Genomic DNA, 21,459 nt, shown 5'->3' with positions numbered 1-21,459 from the left:
GATTTTATAAACTTTTGATATTGCCCCACTGCGTGTTGTTGAACATGAAGGCTACCGACTGCTGGTCAGTGAGGAAAGTGAATCTCCTGCCGGCCAGGTAATGCCTCCAGTGCCGCACCGCTTCAACGATTGCCTGGGCCTCCTTTTCAACAGACGAATGTCGAATTTCAGAGGCATGGAGGGTGCGGGAAAAGAATGCCACGGGTCTGCCTGTCTGGTTTAGAGTGGCTGCAAGGGCGACATTTGAAGCGTCGCTCTCTACTTAGAAGGGCAGTGCACGCATCCCGGCATTGGCTATGTCTGCTCTAATACGGGTGAAAGCATGTTGTGCCTCGGCCGTGAGGGCAAAGTGAGTGGACTGTATCAGTAGGCGGGCCTTGTCCGCGTAGTTTGGGACCCACTGGGCGTAGTAGGAGAAGAACCCAAGGCAGCGTTTGAGGGCCTTGGGGCAGTGGGGAAGGGGGAGCTCCATGAGGGGGCGCATGCGGTCGGGGTCGGGCCCCAGGAGTCCGTTTTGGACTACGTAGCCGAGGATGGCTAAGCGGTTGGTGCTGAACACGCACTTCTCTTTGTTGTAGGTGAGGTTGAGGAGAGATGCGGTGTGGAGAAATGTGGCCAGGTTGGCGGCGTGGTCCTGCTGGTCATGGCCGCAGATGGTGACGTTGTCCAGGTACAGAAACGTGGCCCGCAGTCCGAACCGGTCAACCATTCCGTCCATTTCTCTTTGGAATACTGAGACCCCGTTAGTGACGTCGAAGAGAACCCGAAGAAATTGATAGAGGCGACCTTCCGCCTCGAAGGCAGTGTATGGACGGTCCGATTTGCGGATGGGGAGCTGGTGGTAGGTGGATTTAAGATCAATCGTTGAGAAGACCCGGTACTGTGCAATTTGATTGACCATATCAGATATGCGAGGGAGGGGGTACACATCGAGCTGTGTGTACCGATTGATGGTCTGGCTGTAGTCCACGACCATCCCGTGTTTCTCCCCAGTTTTAACCACTACCACTTGGGCTCTCCAGGGGCTATTACTGGCCTCGATAATACCCTCCCGAAGCAGCCGCTGGACCTCGGACCTGATGAAGGTCTTGTCCTGGGCGCTGTACCGTCTTCTCCTGGTGGCGACGGGCTTGCAATCCACAGTCAGATTGGCAAAGAGGGAGGGAGGGTCAACCTTGAGGGTCGTGATGCCGCAAACGGTGAGTGGAGGTAGGGGCCCGCCGAATTTGAGGGTGAGATTCTGGAGGTTACATTGAAAATCCAGACCCAGCAACAGTGTAGCACAGAGATTGGGGAGAACGTATAGGTGGAAACCGCTGAATTCAACGCCTTGGATGGTGAGGTTGACCACACAGAAACTTCGGATCGGGACAGAGTGGGATCCGGAGGCCAAGGAGATCCGTTGATTGGCGGGATGGACCGCGAGGGAGCAGCGCCTTACCGTGTCCGGGTGGATGAAGCTGTCGGTGCTCCCGGAGTCCAGTATGCAGGAGGTCACGTGGCCTTTGATTAACACTGTCGTCGAAGCAGTAGCCAGGTTGTGAGGACGGGACTGGTCCAGCGTCATGGAGGCAAGCAGCGGGTGGTCGTCCGAGGAGTCAGATGAGGAGCGACAGCGACCCGGGTCCAGCGTTCCAATCCCGAGGGGGAGACAAAATGGCGGCGATGGCGACGTCCGGAGGACCTGTGGGGGAGAAGATGACGGCGCCCATGCAGCGCATGTTGTAGCGGCGGGGCAAGATGGCGGCGTCCATGGAGCGCACGCTGCGGGCACGGGGCAAGATGGCGGCGCCCATGGTGCGCACATTGTGGGGGTGGGACAAGATGGCGGCACCCACAGGCCGCACGTGGACCTGGGGGGAGAAGATGGCGGCACCCACTGGTCGCATGTGGCCCCGGGAGCAGAAGATGGCGGCGCCCATTGTGCCATCGGCTGAGGGAAGGGAGCGAATTCGGGCGCGATAGCGGCAACTGCGCGGGCCTGGCACACCGCCGCAAAGTGGCCTTTCTTGCCACAGGATTTGCAGGTGGCGGCGCGGCCTGGGCAGCGCTGGTGGGGGTGCTTCTGTTGGCCGCAGAAGTAGCAGCGGGGACCCCCAGAGTGCGCGGTGTGGCAGGCAGCGCAGGCATATTGAGGAGTGGTCCCAGGTGGGGGGGACGTTTGCGGGGTCCACGAGGTGTAGGATGGGTGGGCCGCGCGGCGAGCGGGGTAGGACTGGACATTACGAGAAGCGACCGTCATGGAGAGCGCTAAGGCTTTCGACTCCGCTAGGTCGCGCTGGCCCCTTCCAGCAGTCGTTGTCGGATGGGGTCCGACGCAAACCCCGTCACGAATGCATCACGCATGAGGAGATTGGAATGTTCCGTGGCCGTGACGGTCTGACAGTCACAGTCCCGTACGAGAGGGATAAGGGCTCGCCAGAAGTCTTCAATCAACTCACCAGGTAGTTGTACGCGAGTGGCGAGTACGTGCCTTGCGATTAGAGCATTTGTCTTCAGAACGTAGTTCTCTTTAAGGAGGACAATGGCGCCTGCGTAAGTCGGGGCATCCTGTATCAGCGTGAACACGCTGGAGCTCAACCTGGAGTAAAGCACTTGGATCTTCTGAGCTTCCGTCGGCGCGGGGTCGCTGAGTTGATATAGGCCTCAAAGCAAGCCAGCCAGTGATTAATGTCCTTTCTGGCATTTGGCGACTGCGGATCCAACTGCAAGCGATCTGGTTTGACCCTGATGTCCATAATGCATAAAATGTGACTGTAATAAATTGATGCACTATCAATTGTACTAAAGACTCGGATTGGTACAACAGAGGCTTTATTACAGTCAGATGTGTGGCCTCTGACTGCAGCTGATAGAATGGCTGATCAGGAGAAGTCATGCATATTTATATGGCTCCTTGTGGGCGGAGCTAGCCGGCAGGGGCTACCGGCGAACCTGTAGTATAGGTACTACTGTACATCACCTAATACAGGTACACAGTTTCACAGTGGATCACCACAGGGTGACCACGCAATACTATCAGTGGTGACCCCAGCTTGGAGTTCCGATCTGGCGCTCACCCTCTGCGCGCTGCTCGGTTCTTCCCCGCCACCGATCGGCAGTATGCAACCTGCAGCTCTGTGGTCAAGCTGTTCATTGATCAGCACAATGACCGCTTCTACTCCCACAACATAAAGAACTGGTCGGGAAGTTGTCAGCAGTCTGTGACTGGGATGGATGCAGCTACTAGACAGTGAGGGGGAAGCCAGGCCAAGTTTGTCGGCAAGGAATACCTATCAAATGAGGCCAGTCAATACAGCGGACATAAGCCAACAGTGGAAGAAACCTACACAATCATCACTTTGTCTCGCCACTCTCTGGAAACCAGGAAGGAAGTGCTTTTGGTGAAAATGGAGAAGGAGATGATGCAATGCAGTGGAACCAGTAAGAAATATTATGACATTGCATATGTTTGGCAAGTTATTTAATCTTGTCTGAAGCCATTGTTTGTAAAAGTAGAAACATGATTGTACTTCTTTCTATACTTATTTCAATTTCTAAAGAAATAGGAACATATTTGAAACAAAGTATGTGTGTCAATGTATGGAAGCGCATGTTCAACTGAAATTATTTGAATTTCAGTAGTAAAAAGTCATAAACTTGCAAAAATCAGGTTTTGGAAATAAATGCCAGCCTCGATGGCCTTTAAATATAAATGATGGAGTCTTTCCTCCAGAGGCAGCAGCAGGGAGAAGATCACGCGGCCGGCAAGTACACTGACGCTACGCGCCCTGTACGTCCGTGGAGAGATTCCTTCATTTTGTAGCTGCCAGCAAGCTGGCAACAGGATTGTGCGAAGAACTGAAGATGGATACTTTTGTAACAAGCAAGAGAGGTCCAGAGACACAAACAGGCCAGGATCTCAACTCAATCTGCTGGAGATAGCTCCACAGGAGAGTCCATGGCAGGACAAAGCAATGCTCGTGTGAGCTGTATACAGAGCCCCAGAGTCTATGGTGAACAACTCATTAAGAAACTGAAATCGGGAACAAAGCAGTATACAAATGATTTCTTGAGGGGTGGCTTTAAGAATGCAAAGTCCACGTGGGTTATATTCAGAGAAGTACTGGCAAATGAAAGTTTAAAACCCTGAAATCTTCAAAGGCATTTGAAGACTAAGCATGGCGAGTTTGAGGACAAACCTCTTGGTTTATTTCAAAGGATACAGCGAAAAATTAAATCGTCAGCTGAAGTCCAAAGCAAAAATGCAACATCATGAGGACCAAACAGGCTCACCTGCCGCATTAAAGGTAAACAATAATGGCGTCGCCAAGGTCGGCCGGCATGGGTCACCAAAGTTGGCCAGTTGGTAAAAGTGGTTTCCGGGAAAAAAAAGTTTGAAAAACACTGGTCTAATGTGTGGCTTACTTCAACTTCCCTACTTCTCTCCACCCACATACAAGACAAAATCAAGAATATGATGGAATATGCTCCACTTGCCTTTGATGCACATCCAAAAAAGCCATGTAAATCATAGAATTTACAGTGCCGAAAGAGGCCATTTGGCCCATCGAGTCTGCACCAACCCTTGGAAAGAGCACCCTACTTAAGCGCACACCTCCACCCTATCTCCGTAACCCAGTAACCCACCTGACCATTTGGACACCAAGGGGCAATTTAGCATGGCCAATCCACCTAAACTGCACATCTTTGGACTGTGGGAGGAAACCGGAGCACAGGGAGGAAACCCAGGCAGACACAGGGAGAAAGTGCAAACTCCACACAGACAGTTACCCAAGGGCGGAATTGAACCCGGGTCCCTGTTGCTGAGAGACAACAGTGCTAACCACTGTGCCTTGCATTCCCACTTTCAATTTGCTGAATGTGATTAAAATACTTAAGCCTGGAGATTCCATTTCCCTCCTTCTCTGGCTTGTCATCACTGTACCAATATACATAGTGGGGGCCAGTTTAGCTCACTTGGCTAGACAACTGGTTTGTGATGAAGAGAAGGCCAGCCACAAGGTTATTCACGAAGGCCCACCTTCTCAACCTTGCCCCTCGCCTGAAGTGCGGCGATCCTCAGGTTAAATCACCACGTCAGCTCTCCCCCTCAAAGGGAAAAGCAGTCTATGGTCATCTGGGACTATGACTGCTTTACCTTACCTTTATTATACATAGATATACATTATATCATAAAATTCAAATTATATTGTACAATGTACAATAGCTAGTATTGAAGATGTATCTATTTATAATAGACTGTACAGATTTACATTAAATTTAGAACAATAGAATACCTGTAAACAATGTTGAGTGAATGCAAATATCCCAGTGCACTGGCCATTTCTGCAGCATAAAATCTGGCTCTGTCTTCTGGGAAGCAACGTTCCCTTTGTAGATGGAAAAACAACTGAAAATAGTTCAGGATAAGTACATTAACTCATGATGATCAAATACAGCATAGACTTTCCATGTTACCCATGAATTAAGAGGAATCATTCCTATTTTAAGCTTGTTAGTATTATGGGCTGCCGTTTCGAATCAGACAGAATAATTATGGCATATATAGGGGGAAGGAAAGTTTCTTGTAAATATTAGTAACAGCAAAATTGTACCAACTTGCAATATAATATGCCTTCTATTTAGTAGTAAAACAGCCTATAATGTGTTAGGAGTGTGAGGTTTTAAAAGATAATTATGTTTAATTACTTTCTTTAATTCAAGGATGAAGTAGAGGACAGAAGGTCATGTAATCAGTTAGGATTCTGCTCGGTAACAGGTCAGGTGCGTTGGTTACCATGGTGGTTGGGAGACCAAGCAAGGTGTAAAATGATCACACTGGAAACAAAGGCAAGAGCAAACTTTATGTCGCTAAGATTTCAGACAGAAAAAGGTAGAGTGACAAAGGATTGCAGCTGTTGTGGTAATAGCGGACTTGTGTCTTTTTTGTGGACTATGAAGCAGAATGTGGGAGAAAAGATGGTTTCTGGTGAAGAGATGCATCCCATTGCAGTCCAAGTAATCTGGAATATTTGCCCAACGTGATCAGGGATGATGAGAATCACCAGAGCAAGTTTTACTACTGGTAGTTGGTTTGGAACTTCTTTGCATTTTGATAGTCACTGTTATTAAGTAGTTTAGAGTATTAGTTGCCCTTAAATGATGTTTAGTATGTTGCTTTAGTCCAGTAAACCTTTGAGTGTAATCCTTTCAGTCGGTCATTGAGAATTAAATCTCTTATTTAAGTAATTGATCTCTACAGGGTTCATAACACTCCTTTGAAGCACAAAATTGACACCGGTGTTGTGAAAATAAAGGTAGTTTTAAGGGATTTATATTTGTATTGGTAAACATTAGAATAAAGTATAGTTTTTTTTAATATAGTGGGTTTAATTTAACATTTCTGTGCCTGCAAGGGTAAAACCTATAGTTAGGTTCTTGCAAGACAAGGTGTTAACGTGTGGATATTGCTTTAGTTCCAACTGAGTTTCTATTGTGCACGGACAGCAAAACCTTGATGGAAGCAGCAAAGGGAAAACATAAATTTAAAAGATGATTTCAAAGTGTGAATTTTGAAAGCGGAACTTTAAATCATTCGTGTGGAAGCCGTCGGTCAGTGAGACAAGGTAGCTCACAGAATAAGAAGCATCTGGGGGGAATTGTGAGGAGAAATCCACAGACATTCACTTGGGTTCAGTGTGGAGTATGTCTTATCGCAGTCATCTTCTGTGCTCAAAAGGGAGTGTGTTAATGAGACCATGGTAGATCAAAGTGTACTTTGTAATTCATGTAAATCCTAAAATCTTTGCTTAATTGTTAAACTAAAGTGGGAGTAAGAGAGTAATGGATTATAATCCAATATTTTCATGTTTAATAAATGTTTTTTTCTTGTTAAAACTAATTAGCGGTCTTGTAACACTGTTCCTCCACGTTTTATAAAACAAAAGTAAAAGTTATGGTCTTTTAAGCCAGGGTTCCATGCTGGGGTCTTCCCGTCCAGTTATAGCATCAACTGGGATTGAAACACAGCGTCAAAGCAGAATATATTAGCATTGGTGGTCAAAAATGTAGGTAGCAAACAGCAATTTTCAAGTAGGTGAAAGAGATAGAGAGGTGCAAAGGCTGCAGGACAGCATTCCATAGGTTTGGAGCTGGAAAGCCAAAGACATAGCTACAGCTGGTGTGGTGAAGCAGTAGCCAAACTGAAGCAACATAGTTGCACTGAGGTTTGGAGCAAATTACAGAAATAGGCAAGACTACGAAGCTCAAAACTTAAGGATGGAAGATGAGAGATTAATGTCAGAACATAATGTGCTCGACCATGGGAATTAACTTTTCATTTTTGGGTGAAAGGAGTTTCAGTCTCAAATGTTGGTCGGGAAATGGAGATGTTAATAAACTGAGGCTAGCTGTTTCCTTACAAGTGAATGGACCAATTATAAGGAACTGCATATTTTGTTTTCGCATTCTTAATATAACACTAGTGCAGAGTTTGAAACAGATTACCTACACTAATGCTACATACCACAGATTAGGTACATACCTCAGGTTAAGAGGAGGGAAAAGAAAACATAAAAGAGAAAAATCAAAATAAACAGGACGTATTATTATATTACATATAGTTACCAAAAAGTAGCCATTTAGTAGTTCTGTATTTGTCATTTCATTTTAACATTTTCTACAGTCTTAAACATACTAAAATGTTTCTCTTAGTGGGCAAAGCAGATCACAAATTCAGTGTTACCTGTTTGGTCGACCAGTTCAAATACCAATACTAACCTCTCCACCATTAATAAAATCCAGAACAAAGTAGAGCTTGTCTGTGGTTTGGAATGAATAATGAAGCCCAACCAGGAAGGGATGTTTCGCATTTTTCAACAATACATTTCGCTCAGCCATAATGTGCTTTTGCTGCATTGAAAAAATATTTTCATATCTGAAATTCATACACAAATCGAGAAACTACCAAAAAAAACTGGCAATAAATGAAAGTTTTATTGTCACCTCTTTTTTCTTTAGGATTACTTTCTTATGCAAGACTTTGATTGCATAAAATTTCCCATCAATTTTATGTTTCGCGAGTAGAACCTAACAAAATAATTTTATAGCAACTGTTAGGTCAATAAGACATGAAAATAAATTTAGATGGTATATATCAAAAACTTAATTGCATTTTGCCATTTTTAAAGTGGACTTGATTAACCAAAAGGGGGCTGCACAGGAATTAACCTTTTTTTCTGGAAACAACCAACAGCAGTTACAAGAACAAAAAAATTCCTCTCTCAAAGAATCTCTACAGTACAGAAGAATTGCTACAGTACAGAAGGAGGCCATTCGGCCCATCAAGTCTGCACCTACCCTCCAAAAGAAAACACTCTGGGAACACTCCCAACCCCATCCCCATAACCTAACCTACGCATCTTTGGACTATGGGACGAAACTGGAGCTCCTGGAGGAAACCCACAGAGACACTGGGCGAACGTGCAACTCCAGTTATCCAAGGCCAGAATTGAACCAGAGGTCCTAGCGCTGTGAGGCAGCAATGCTAACCACTGTACCACCATGCTGCCTTTTCAGCCTGTGGAATTTCACACTTCATTATACAAACCCCTTGTAACCACTAAACCAGGGGACTTGCAGGTCAAAAGGCATTCCGCTCACAGAGTTGTTAACACTCATCTCACACTCCCTCCACCTCATGTGCGAGGTTGGGGCTGATACAGCTGAAGGTGGTGTACAGCTGAAGGTGGTGTACAGCTGAAGGTGGTGTACAGCTGAAGGTGGTGTACAGAGCGCACCTTACAAGGGCGAGGATGAGCCAGCTCTTTGAAGGGGTAGAGATATGTGTAAACGTTGCGGGGGAGGTCCCGCAAACCACGTTCATATGTTTTGGTCCTGTCCAAAGCTGGAGGATTACTTGAAGGAGGTGTTTAGGGTAATCTCTAAAGTGGTGCACATGAAACTGAATACCTCGGGAGGCCATATTCGGGGTGTTGGACCAGCCGGGATTGGAAACGGGTGCGGAGGCAGATGTAGTTGCCTTCGCCTCGTTGATCGCCCAAGGTGGATTCTGTTAGGGTAGAGATCAACCTCTCCACCCTGAGCCCTGGCATGGTGGGGGGACCTGCTGGAATTCTTAACGCTTGAAAAGGTCAAATTTGAACTGAGAGGAAGGATGGAGGGGTTCTACAATTCATGGACGTTATTCATTATGCACTTTCGAGAACTGGATCACATCGAACATTAGGAGGGTTGGGGGCCGGGAGGGTTGGGGGTAGGGGGACTGTATGTGTTAATGGTGACTATGGGTGATTCCGGATTCCTTTTTGTCATTTGTTTATGTTAACATGCGGGCCAATGTCTGGGGTTTTCTGGGGAGGATGGGATCGTTGTTATTGATATGGGGATTGACATTACATTCGTTACTGATTATTGTTTATTGTTGGGTGTAAAATTGGGAGAAAACGTGGAAAAGGAAAATTTAAAAAATATCAAAAAAAGCATTCATCTCACACCTGGGACCATCCAAGTCACTCTCAAAAGGGGACAATGGATGTCATTTGCATCTTGATGAGTTTGCCCCTTGAGCGGAATCAGGGGATCTGCTGAGACAATGGCTTCTTGTAACGAGAACCTCAATATGAAACTCTTTCAGCAGCCAATGGCTGGGCCATTTTCAGTCCTGAATCAACGGCAGTTCCGGACACTGAACAAACACTCTTTGAAATCATTATGAAGGTCACATGACTCTTAACCATTTTGAAATATCAATATTCCTTTGAGAATTCAGAAATCCTCAGACTGTTGCTTTAACACCAACTTGAAAGGACTCCAGCAGCCTGGCTAAGGAAACATGAGTTACCATCTCAACTTCTCAAAGCCTACTTGATTTTAAGAGTCTCTGATCAATGCCTGCCAAGTGATTTAAGCACAGAATGTAGCAGTGTTATTAATTTCAAGATTTTCTTTGCATTGCTTTCTCCAATCATAAACTCATAGGGATTGAACTACACCACAAAAAAACATCTCAGACTCTGGCAATCACTTAAACCAGTATTCATTTCTGTGATTCTTCTACTGTTACTATCTGTTGGTTGTAAAACCCTTCTTTGTGCACCCCCCCCCCCCCCCCCAAAAACACTCCTTGCCTAGGTTTTGATTGTTAAATAAACTAGCCTAGTGTTAATCATAACACGAGTTATTAGAAAATTGGATCACGCAAACAGACGGTTTGGGAAAACACACCACAGCATTCTTTAAAAATAATTGAAAACACCTTCAGCTTATGGACAGAGAAAAGATGTCCTGTTTGCTTGTAACAATGTGATCTACAAGGACCATCTTTTACTGGACAAATATTGGGTGGCACATGAACCTGTGAAATGTTGAAGCAAAATCAGCTAACGTATCAACATAAGCAAGAAGTGGAATATTAAAAATCTTACCTTGCCAAAGCTTCCTTTGCCAATTAGCTTCAGGAATGCAAAGTCGGTTGGCTGAGCCCTGAAATAAAATACCAATCCCATTAAAGTAAGGTGAAATAGTGTGGGTTAAAATATGCAAAACATGAAATCTTAATTTTGTGGCATTCAGATTTGAGTCATGAAACATTAAATCGTAATTTTGTGTAATATAAAATTTGACAACTTAACCAGATGACACTATTGTTATTTTTAAATTCCAAGGTGATTTAAGTTTTTATTACAACCAAACATCAAAATAAATAATCAGAACTATAAAATACTCACTGGGGATTTCCTGAGGCACCAAGATAAATGCTTTCAGAGGTAGAGTGTTGCTGTGAGGGGAAAAAATGATCTGTGGTGTAAGCATGATAAAAGATGGCCAGTTTCTGACACAGTAAATGCATTTCAAAACTAAATAATTTAACTGTGCACAGTACCACATGACCAGGCTTTTCATTTTCATCTTCGGATGGATCTGACTGATTCTTTGGGTTGTCCATTTGAAGAAATGCTCGAACTTCAAAGCTAAAGAAAACAAAGAATCATGTTTTTCCAATAGCAACAGGCTTCACTATTCAAAAGAAATGAGGACAATAAAACATAAATGTAAATATAAAATTGTTCATAAAATGTAAAAGACCATGCTGACATGGTACTGGAACTTTCAAAAAGACCTGCAACAGCTCATGGTCCTCAACACACATAAGCTAAGTGATTCCACTCCCTGGATATCCAGATGGAATGTGACCAAAGTCATAATGCCATTCAGGTCAATACACATTATCTTGTTGATGGTCATGATGATGCCTTCAGTCTGTGACTGTAAACTGACATTCACATTTGAGCCATAATGGCAAACCAAAGGGTGGCTTCTGGGATATCCACCAATGTAGTAACTCTAGTGTGCAACCTATGCACGCTTGTGCAACATGCATACAATGAAGGCCATGCACCAAGAATTTTATCATCCTGGGGAGACATAGTGGGCGGCATTCTCCCCTCCCCGGCGGGACGGGGGGTCCCGGCGTAGGGTAGTGGCGCCAACCACTCTGGCGTTGGGCCTCCCCAAAGGTGCGGAATTCTCCGCACCTTTGGGGGCTACGCCCACTCCGGAGAGGTTGGCACCACGACGACTGGCGCCAAAACCGGCATCAGCGGCCTTTCAAGCCCAACGCCACGGCTGGCCAAAAGGCCTTCGCCGGTTCGCGCATGCGCCGGTGGTGACGTCAGCGTCAGCTGCCGCTGACGGCACCAACGGTGCATGCGCGCTGGGGGATTCTCTTCCGCTTCCGTCATGGCGGCGGAGGAGGAGAAAGAGTGCCCCCACGGCACTGGCCCGCCCGCGGATCGGGGGGCCCCGATCGTGGGCCTGGCCTCTGTGGGGGCACCCCCCGGGGTCCGATCGCCCCGCGCCCCCCCTAGGACCCCGCTGCCACCAGAGGTGGTTCAAATCTCGGCGGCGGGAGAGACCTCCCAGCGGCGGGACTTCGGCCCATCACGGGCCAGAGAATCGCCGCAGGGGCCTCGCCGATTGGCGCGGACGTCACGCCGATCGGCGGGGCGTGATTCCCGCCCCCGCCAATTCCCGGGTGGCGGAGATTCTCTGCCACGGCAGGGGTGGGATTTTCGGCGGCCCCAGGCGATTCTCCGACCCTGCTGGGGGTCTGAGAATTTTGCCCAGTGGCTCAGTGGTTAGCACTGCAGCCTTACAATGCCAAGGACCTGGGTTCGATCCTGGCCATGGGCCATTGTCAGTGTTGAGTTTGCACATTTTCCCCCGTGTCTGCGTGGGTCTCATCCCCACAACCTAAATATGAAACCCAGTTTCCAGTGAGCTACAATATTTGCCCCTTGCCTTGGCTCATGCTCAGTATGCACATCTTGCCTCTATGCTATCCTCAAAAATTATGGGCAGTGTCAGTATTTGTGGTGCTGGTTGCCATGAAAGTGTGACTGAGTGATGGTTTTCTCCATTGTCACGGTTTTCTGGTTATTTCGCCAGTACACAGTCAGGTTGCATTTTATTGGCCTCTGAATAGAAAAGGGTGTGGTGAGGGAAGGGAGAAAGCAGTGCAAACTTACACCATCAAAGAGATTCTGTGATGAGAAGGAGTGAGGAGGAGGAATAGGTAGGAGGATACTGCCATGGCCTCAGCAATAGATGCTTCAATGATAACGAGCATGACTTCTCTATGGGGGTTTGGACATATGCATGCATGCTTCCTAATGGTTAGCACCTGCTGTTTCTGCATCTTGTCTTGCAAGAGAGGGATGCATGTCAACGGTCAACATGCAGTATGTTTGATGCTGAGGCTCTCAACACTGAATACCTGATAATGTCGACAAATGGACAGATGTGGGTTTGGACTTGCAGCAGTGCAAAGTTTGAATGGATGTAATGGAGTATTTAAATATTAGTTGAGTCATGAGGGGTAAAAATTGTTGGAGGGGAGTGATAGGGTGTGGTAAATTGATCAATGTCTGAGGCGAGTGGTACAGTTGGTAGGATATGGCTTCTAGATACTTATTTACTAACCTCGACCATTTGCATGAGGTCACTTAACTTCTTACGGCACTGCAATAAGGTTCTCGAAACATGCCTCCTAGTACTGGCCTCCTGCCCCTTCAAAGCTACTCCATTCTGTCTTGAATTACTGTCTATTCTCCCTCAAGATGATACTAAAACAGAGAAGTTATCACTTTACATCAAAGACCAAATATGGAAGGATCTTTTCTTTAGAAAAGCGAAGGCTGAAGGGTAATCTGACAGAGGTCTTTAAAATTATGCAAATGAGGGCTGCACGGTGGCAGAAGTGGTTAACACGGTTGCCTCATAGCCCTGAGGTCCTAGGTTCGATCCCGGCTCTGGGTCACTATCTGTGTGGAGTTTGCACATTCTCCCCGTTTTTGCGTGGGTTTGGCCCCCAGAACCCAAAGGATGTGTAAGGTAGGTGGATTGGCCACACTAAATTTCCCCTTAATTGGAAAAAATGAATTGGATACTCTAATTTTTTTTTAAATTATGCAAGTGTTTGTCAAGGCAGATACAGAGAAGACATTTCCACTTCTGGGGGAGGCCAGAACGAGGGTTCATAAATACAAGATAGTCAATAATAAATCTAATAGGGAATTCTTCACTTAGAGAGGGTGAGAATGTGAACCTCATTATAATGTGAAGTGGCTGAGGAAAGTAGCATAGGTAAGCTTAGGGGAAGCCAGATGAACAGATGAGAGAGGAAGGAACAGTAGGATATGCTGATAAGGAGAGAGGAAGTAGTGGAGGAGGCGGCTCATGTGAAAATAAACACAATCAAGCACCAGCCAGACTGAATGAACTGCTGCTGTGCTGTAAATTCATTGTGAATGATTACAGAACAGCTTTCTTTGTTTGAAAGACCTGCAGAGCAGCATCTGAAAACCTTGGAGCCTGTTATCTCCCATGTTATACATTTTTTTAAAAATGTTTCCCAGGTCAGATAAACGTCTTTTATGACAGCACACCACAACAGTGCAGGCTAGCTTTAACTAGTGATACTGGTCTCTTGCTGCTCGGTCCAGCCAAATTAACACCTTACTTAGTGCAAGCTGGATGGTGAAATCTGTTAAATCAGTGGAAAGCATGAAGTTGAGTACTGCCTGCATTACAATAAACAGAGATGGGCCATCCATGCATCCCAATCTTTGCAACCACTTTTGGGGGCTTAATCTAGCCCTCGGAGTTCCACTTTCCACAGCCTATCCCGACCTGAATCTGATCATTCTTTGATTCAACAAATTGCAAAACCAAAATGCTGCAAAATCATACATATTTTTCACATCAGCTATCCTCCAGCTTTGAAAAATAGAATTACAGAAATAGCATTTAGAAGAAATAGGGATGGTGGCATAATGGTTATGTTACTGCACTCGTAATCCAGGAGGTCTGGGCTAAAGCTTTGAAGAGTTCCACCAGGGCAGCCTAAGGAATTCAATTAATTAATAAATCAGAAATTTGAAAAGCTACACTCATTAATAAAGATCATGAAACTATGGATTGTTGTAAAAACTCATTCAGCAATCTAACATTAATCCTGTCCACTTGTGACTCCAGACCCACACCAATGTGATTGATTTTTTAAACTGTCCTCTGAAACGGCCAAGCAAGTCATTCATTTGTCATGGTTCACCACCACCTGCTCATGAGCAATAAATTTGGGCTTTTCCAGGAACGTTTACGTGCCAAGAATGAATTTGAAAAACAAATATAAAAAATACATAGTTATTTCGCTGGACTTAATTCAGGAAGCTTCTTTAGCTGCAAGTAACAAACACATCTAACACATTTAATACACAATACATAAATTTAAATGAAGGCAGACACCATTTTATGGAACAAATGACATGAAACTTACTGTTGACTTAATGATGGATGTGATACTAGTTTCTGAATGAATTCATTCAATCCTGCTCTTCTTTGTTTAATAAATGCTGTTAAGAAAAGAATACAAGTTGAAAGAAGTTTTATCCTCACACTCCTGATCAAATATGGATAAGCACTACATAACTCGCGCTATTAATTAGAAAACTACAAAGCATTTTCCAAGTAATATCCATTTGAGATTCCCTCAATTACAATATGCCCAGACAGAGATTACAGGATACCAACTGCTGAGACAGCAACACACAAAATGTGGAACTGAACTTGAGGAGCACATATGGCTTCAATCATTTTATTTATAATAATAACAGTAAGGTTTATTGGTGTCACAAGTAGGCTTACATTAACACTGCAATGAAGTAACTGTGAAAATCCCCTAGTCGCTACACTCCGGCGCCTGTTCGGGTACGCAGGGAGAATTCAGAATGTCCAATCGCCTAACAGCACGTCTTTCGGGACTTGTGGGAGGAGCCGGAGCACATGGAGGAATCCCACGCAGACACGGAGGTCCCTGGCGTTGTGAAGCAACAGTGTTAACTATTGTGCTACCGTTCCATTAAGATGCAAATTTACCATTCTGACTGCATACAAAAGCGGCGCATTTAGCTGTTGTAGAACTTACTAAATGCAGACATTAAGAGTGTTGTTTGTCATTCGTTTAGTTCCCACATATCGGAGTTTTGCATGTGGAGGCTAAAGTACAAAGAATAAAACCACACCAAAATTAAGCAAACTTAAGGCACAGAGACTGATGTGGAGGCAATAGTGCTCAAGTAGGGACCCACGGAGTACTCTCTGTATTTTAGTACTTTGCACTAGTTCCATTTAGGCCTTCTGAAAGGACAATAAGAAGAAGCCATGCAATTTTTACACTTGAAGAAGACTTTTGAACTTCAAAAAAAGTTGGATCCTGGATATGGTCAGACGCAAGGGGCGCGATTCTCCCAAAACGGGAGAAATCGTAAGGCTGGCGTCAAACCCGGGTGGGTTTGACGCCAGCGCGCCCCTTCCCGACCGGGAACCGATTCTGGTCCCCGGTCGGGGCTAGCAGCCCGACGCCGCAAGCTCCGGCATCACGAGCTTAACGAATTTCGTTAAGCCCGCTTGCCGGAGTTAGCGCCGGCTGACGCGTCATATGACGTCAGCCGCGCACGCGCAGATTGGAAGACTCCAATCCGCGCATGCGCGGATGACGTCATCGCGTATTTGCGCGAAACCCACGCATGCGCGGGCCGGGATGCCCCTCAGCCGCCCCGCGAATGGATACTGCGGGGCGGCGGAAGGACAAATAGTGCGCGGGCATCGGGCCCGCTGCCCACGATCGGTGCCCACCGATCGAGGGCCCATGGCACCCTTGGCACGGCCGTGGTACTGCCGTGCCAATCGGTGCCATGGTTATAAAAAGCGAGTTGTTCCCGCCGTTTTTACGAATGGCCAGACCAGGTCTGTTTGCCGTTCGTAAAAACAGCGTAAAGGGCTGGGACTTCGGCCCATCGAACAGCTGTGAATCGCTGCCGGCCGTAAAAAAACGGCGGCAGCGATTCGTGTCGGGAGTTGGGCGGGGGGGGGGGGGGGGGGGGGGGGAGAATAGCGGGAGGGCGGGAAAAATGTCGGGAAGGCCCTCCCGCTATTCTCCGACCCGTCGTGGGGGTCGGAGAATTTCGCCCAAGATTCCTTCTTTAATATTGCAGAACACAACATTTGCATTAGAAATACAACAAAGCATATAAATTATAGTGAAATGAAGGGCTGGCACCAGCTGTCATTTGTTTCACAGTGCCTTTATATTTAAAATGGTCATTGCACATATCCTAACAGTTGCTGCAATGAGTCATCACATCCTACTACCAGAAAGGTTGGTTCAAGCACATATACTCTCAGGGACCAGGATTCAAATACACAGAGGCAGCAGGCGAATTCACCCTTATAAGGCACAACGGTAGCATAGTGGTTAGCACAGTTGCTTCACAGCTCCAGGCAGGCTCGATTCACAGCTTGGGTCACTGTCTGTGCAGAGTCTACACGTTCTCCCAGTGTCTGCGTGGGTTTCCTCCGGGTGCTCTGGTTTCCTCCCACAATTCAAAGATGTGCAGGTTAGATGGATTTTTGCATAAATTTAGAGTACCCAATTAATTTTTTTCCAATTAAGGGGCAATTCAGCATGGCCAATCCACCTAACCTGTACATCTTTGGGTTGTAGGGGTGAAACCCACGCAGACACGGAGAGAATGTGCAAACGCCACACGGACAGTGACCCAGGGCAGAGATTCGAACCCAGGTCCTCAGCGCCGTAGTCCCAATGCTATCTACTGTGCCACCTTGCTGCCCTTGATTCTATGATTCTAAGTGATTGTCTCCTTGGATACCGAGAAAGCTTTTGATCAAGTAGAGGTACCTCATGGAGGTGCTTGAACGGTTTGGGTTTGGGCCAGGGTTCACCTCGTGGGTGAAACTTCTGTACAGCGCTCCCTTGGCGAGTGCACGGACAAACACCACCAGCTCTGAATGTTTCCGGCTGCACAGAGGGATGAGTGTCCGTTGTCCCAACTGCTGTTCGCACTGGCAATTGCTCTTAGAACAGCGAAGGGGTGGTGGACAGGTATTCAGAGAGGAGGTAGGGAGCACAGAGTTTCACTCTATATGGAAACCTGCTGCTCTACGTGCCAAACCTCCTGGTCAGCATGGGCAGGAACTCTTCAGGGAGCTCGGAGCCTTCTTTGGTTACAAACGTAACCAGAGCAAGACAGAAACCTTCCCGATGAACCCGAGTAGGAGGAAGAGCTGGAGACACTCAAACTCGCCCAAACCAAGTTCAAGTACCTGGGGAACAAGAAAGCCCACAAGTAGATGCGGCTCCATAAGTGGAATCTGTCCAGCCTGGTGGAGGAGTTGAAGAGGGACTTGCATAGATGGTACTCACTCCCACTCTCCCCGGCAGGAAGAGTGCAGACAATAAAACTGAAAATGTGTGGAGCCAGAGGAAATGGGCGAGGTACTAAATGAATACTTTGCATCAGTATTGACCAAAGAGAAGAAATTGGTGGATGTTGAGTCTTGAGAAGGGTGCGTAGATAGCCTGGGTCACATTGAGGTCCAAAAAGACGAGGTGTTGGGCGTCTTGAAAAATATTAAGGTAGATAAGTCCCCAGGGCCTGATGGGATCTACCCCAGAATACTGAAAGAGGCTAGAGAGGAAATTGCTGAGGCCTTGACAGAAATCTTTGGATCCTCACTGTCTTCAGGTGATGTCCCGGAGGACTGGAAAATAGCCAATGTTGTTCCTTTGTTTAAGAAGGGTAGCAAGGATAATCCAGGGAACTACAGGCCAGTGAGCCTTACGTCAGTGGTAGGGAAATTACTGGACTATATGGACTTCAGTAAGGCCAAGGTCCCTCATGGTAGACTGGTACAAAAAGTGAAGTCACGCAGGATCAGGAGTGAGCAGGCAAGATGGATACAAAACTGGCTAGGTCATAGAAGGCAGAGAGTAGCAATGGAAGGGTGCTTTTCTAATTGGAGGGCTGTGACCAGTGGTGTTCCGCAGGGATCAGTGCTGGGATCTTTGCTGTTTGTAGTATATATAAATGATTTGGAGGAAAATGTAACGGGTCTGATTAGTAAGTTTGCAGACGACACAAAGGTTGGTGGAATTGCGGATAGCGATGAGGACTGTCAGAGGATACAGCAGGATTTAGATTGTTTGGAGACTTGGGCGGAGAGATGGCAGATGGAGTTTAAACCGGACAATTGTGAGGTAATGCATTTTGGAAGGTCTAATGCAGGTAGGGAATATACAGTGAATGGTAGAACCCTCAAGAGTATTGACAGTCAGAGAGGTCTAGGTGTACAGGTCCACAGGTCACTGAAAGGGGCAACACAGGTGGAGAAGGTAGTCAAGAAGGCATATGGCATACTTGCCTTCGTTGGCCAAGGCCAACAATTCACCAGTCTCTTCGAAGACCTGATCGTGACCAGCAACTAGGGGGAGGAGGGAAACAACCAGAGAAAGGGAATGGGGGGGGGTATCATGAAAAACTTCTCAATAAAAATATGTATATTTTTAAATAATTCCCAAATCTCACTTCGGATACTTGCACCACAACAGACAGAAGACTTTCATCCCAGGAGCCCGGGATGGATTCAAGCACACTATAGGTCACTCTATAGTCCAGTACACACGATATTTGATTTCTGAACCTTTCAGAATCTATTCCAATAAATTTTTAACATGTAAATTTTAAAACATATACAAAGTTAGGGGCTAAAATAAAAACAAAATACTGCAGATGCTAAACATTTGAAACAGAAAATTCAGGAAAACCGCAGCAGATCTGGCAGCATTTGTGGAGAGAAAAATAGGTTAAGGGGTGGGCGATTCTCCCAGCCCCGCTCCGGGCCGGAGAATCACTGCAACCGCGCCCCAAGGGCGGCGCACGATTCTCCGAGGTGCGGAGAATCGGCACCATTTGCACTGGCGCGTTTGGCGCAGTGCCGACTGTGGGCCGCTGGAATCGGGGCTGGCGATTCTCCGGCCCGGATGGGCTGATACGACAGAGTCCCGCCGGCGCCATTCACCCCTGGTCACTGCCGTTGGGAACTCTGCGTGAACAGTCAGAGGGTGGCCTGTGGGAGGGGCTCCTGTACCGGAACGGGGGGGGGGGGGGTCCTCCGATCGACCAATGCTGATTCGGGGCTGGCGTACTAAAGAAGTCCCCCGCTCATGCGCAGGTTGGCGCCGCGCCCATTTGGCGCCGCGAAAGGAGGCTGGAGCAGCATGAACTGCTCCAGCGCCGTATTGGCGCGAACACTTGGGTTCTATATTGGAGAATCACCCCCAACGTTTTTGAGTGTTATGACTTCTTCAGCATATAGGGATTCGAAACATTAACTCAGTTTTTCGCTCCACAGGTGCTGCCGTACCTACTAATTTTTTTCAGCATTTTCTGCTTTTATAATGAGCGGGGATTTCTTCAAAATTCCAAAAATTATTTTGAAGATATAACAAATAGTGGACAGAGTAATGTAGTAGCCGTAATTTATCAAGATTTCTCACAAGACTTTGATAATAGACTAATGAAGGTCAGGGAATATGGAATTCAGGGACAAGTAGAAGAACTGAACGTGAACTAGAAGATGGAAAGCAGAGAGTACTCGGTCCCCTCTAATCCTTCTACCAACGGCATTAAACATTTGTCCTTGGTTATTGATGTCTTTACTAACGGAAATGGGTCCTCCAATCCATCTATCGGAGCCCCACATAATTTATACACTTCAATTAAATCTCCTCACCCTCCTCTTTCCAAAGAGGAGTAGCGAGATAATTTGAATATAAGAATAGAGATGTTTTATTGCAATTGGATAGGGCATTGGTGAGGCTACACCTGGAGTACTGTGTGCAGTTTTGGTGTCCTTATCGGAGGAAGGATGTTCTGGCTATGGACGGAGTGCAGCTAAGGTTTACCAGGCGGATTCCTGGGATGGCAGGACTGTCATATGAGGAGACACTAAATCGGTAAGGATTAGATTCTTTGCTGTTTAGATGAGTGATAGGGGATCTCATAGAAATTTACTAAATTATAACAGGATTAGACAGGGTAGATTCAGAAAGAATGTTCCCAGTGGTGGGGGGAATCCAGAACTAGGGGTCATAATAATAATAATAACAACAATAATAATAACAATAACTTATAGTCACAAGTAGGCTTCAATGAAGTTACTGTTAAAATCCCCTAGTCACCACATTCTGGCGCCTGTTCGGGGAGGCCAGTACGGGAATTGAACCCACGCTGCTGGCCTGGTTCTGCATTACAAGCCAGCTATTTAGCCCACTGTGCTAAACCAGCCCTGGGTCATAGTTTTAGGATAAGGGGTAAACCTTGTAGGACTGAGGTAAGGAGAAATTTCTTCACCCAGGGAGTGGTGAATCTGTGAAATTCGCTACCGCAAAAAGTAGTTGAGGTCAAAACGTTGTACAATTTCAAGGAGGAATTATATATAGCTCTTGGGGTTAAAGGGATATGGGGGAGGGGGGTTGGAGGCAGGAACTGAATGATCCGCCATGATCATAATGAATGGCAGGGCAGGCTCGAAGGGATGAATAGTCTCCTCCTACTTCTATTTTCTGTTTCTATTAAAACAACCCAGCCAGGACAGTGTTTCCTCATTGCTAAAATTCTCCAAACCTGGCAACAACTCCATCAATCTATTCTATACCACCTCTATAATGTGGCAAACAAGCTTGTAAACAGTACTCTAACTGTGACCTAATTTAATGTTTTATACAACTCCAGCATAACCTCCTAATTCTTAAATTCTATATCTTGGCTAGTAAAGGAATGTATTCTGTATGGCCTTCTTAACCACCTTATCTACTGATCTGCTATCTTGGCTCGTAAAGGAATGTATTCTGTATGGCCTTCTTAACCACCTTATCTACTGATCTGCTATCTTCGAGGATCTGTTAACATGCACTCCAGGCGCCACTGTTCCCTACACCACACAACAGTACCTGTCATTTATCGTGTATTCCCTTGTCTTGTGTGTCCTCCCCAGATGCATTACCTCATTTCTCTGGATTGAATTCCATTTTCCACT

At 46.2% G+C, this 21,459-nt stretch overlaps 1 protein-coding gene across 6 annotated transcripts in view; it reads right to left on the bottom strand.

The window, feature by feature from the left end:
* sgk3 (serum/glucocorticoid regulated kinase family member 3) overlaps positions 1 to 21,459 on the bottom strand; it is a 189,854-nt gene that overhangs the window by 41,592 nt on the left and 126,803 nt on the right. For all 6 annotated transcript variants that reach the window (XM_038809514.1, XM_038809512.1, XM_038809513.1 and 3 more), the window contains 7 exons: positions 14,840 to 14,915; positions 10,886 to 10,973; positions 10,731 to 10,780; positions 10,428 to 10,485; positions 7,987 to 8,070; positions 7,762 to 7,893; positions 5,280 to 5,392 (listed from right to left, as the gene is read on the bottom strand). In XM_038809514.1, coding sequence (XP_038665442.1) covers positions 5,280 to 5,392; positions 7,762 to 7,893; positions 7,987 to 8,070; positions 10,428 to 10,485; positions 10,731 to 10,780; positions 10,886 to 10,973; positions 14,840 to 14,915 — 601 coding nt within the window. The remainder of the gene's footprint in view (positions 1 to 5,279; positions 5,393 to 7,761; positions 7,894 to 7,986; positions 8,071 to 10,427; positions 10,486 to 10,730; positions 10,781 to 10,885; positions 10,974 to 14,839; positions 14,916 to 21,459) is intronic.

Source organism: Scyliorhinus canicula, chromosome 10 (assembly GCF_902713615.1).
Source record: "Scyliorhinus canicula chromosome 10, sScyCan1.1, whole genome shotgun sequence".
Taxonomy (NCBI): Eukaryota; Metazoa; Chordata; class Chondrichthyes; order Carcharhiniformes; family Scyliorhinidae; genus Scyliorhinus; species Scyliorhinus canicula.
This window is presented reverse-complemented; position numbering and strand designations above follow the sequence as displayed.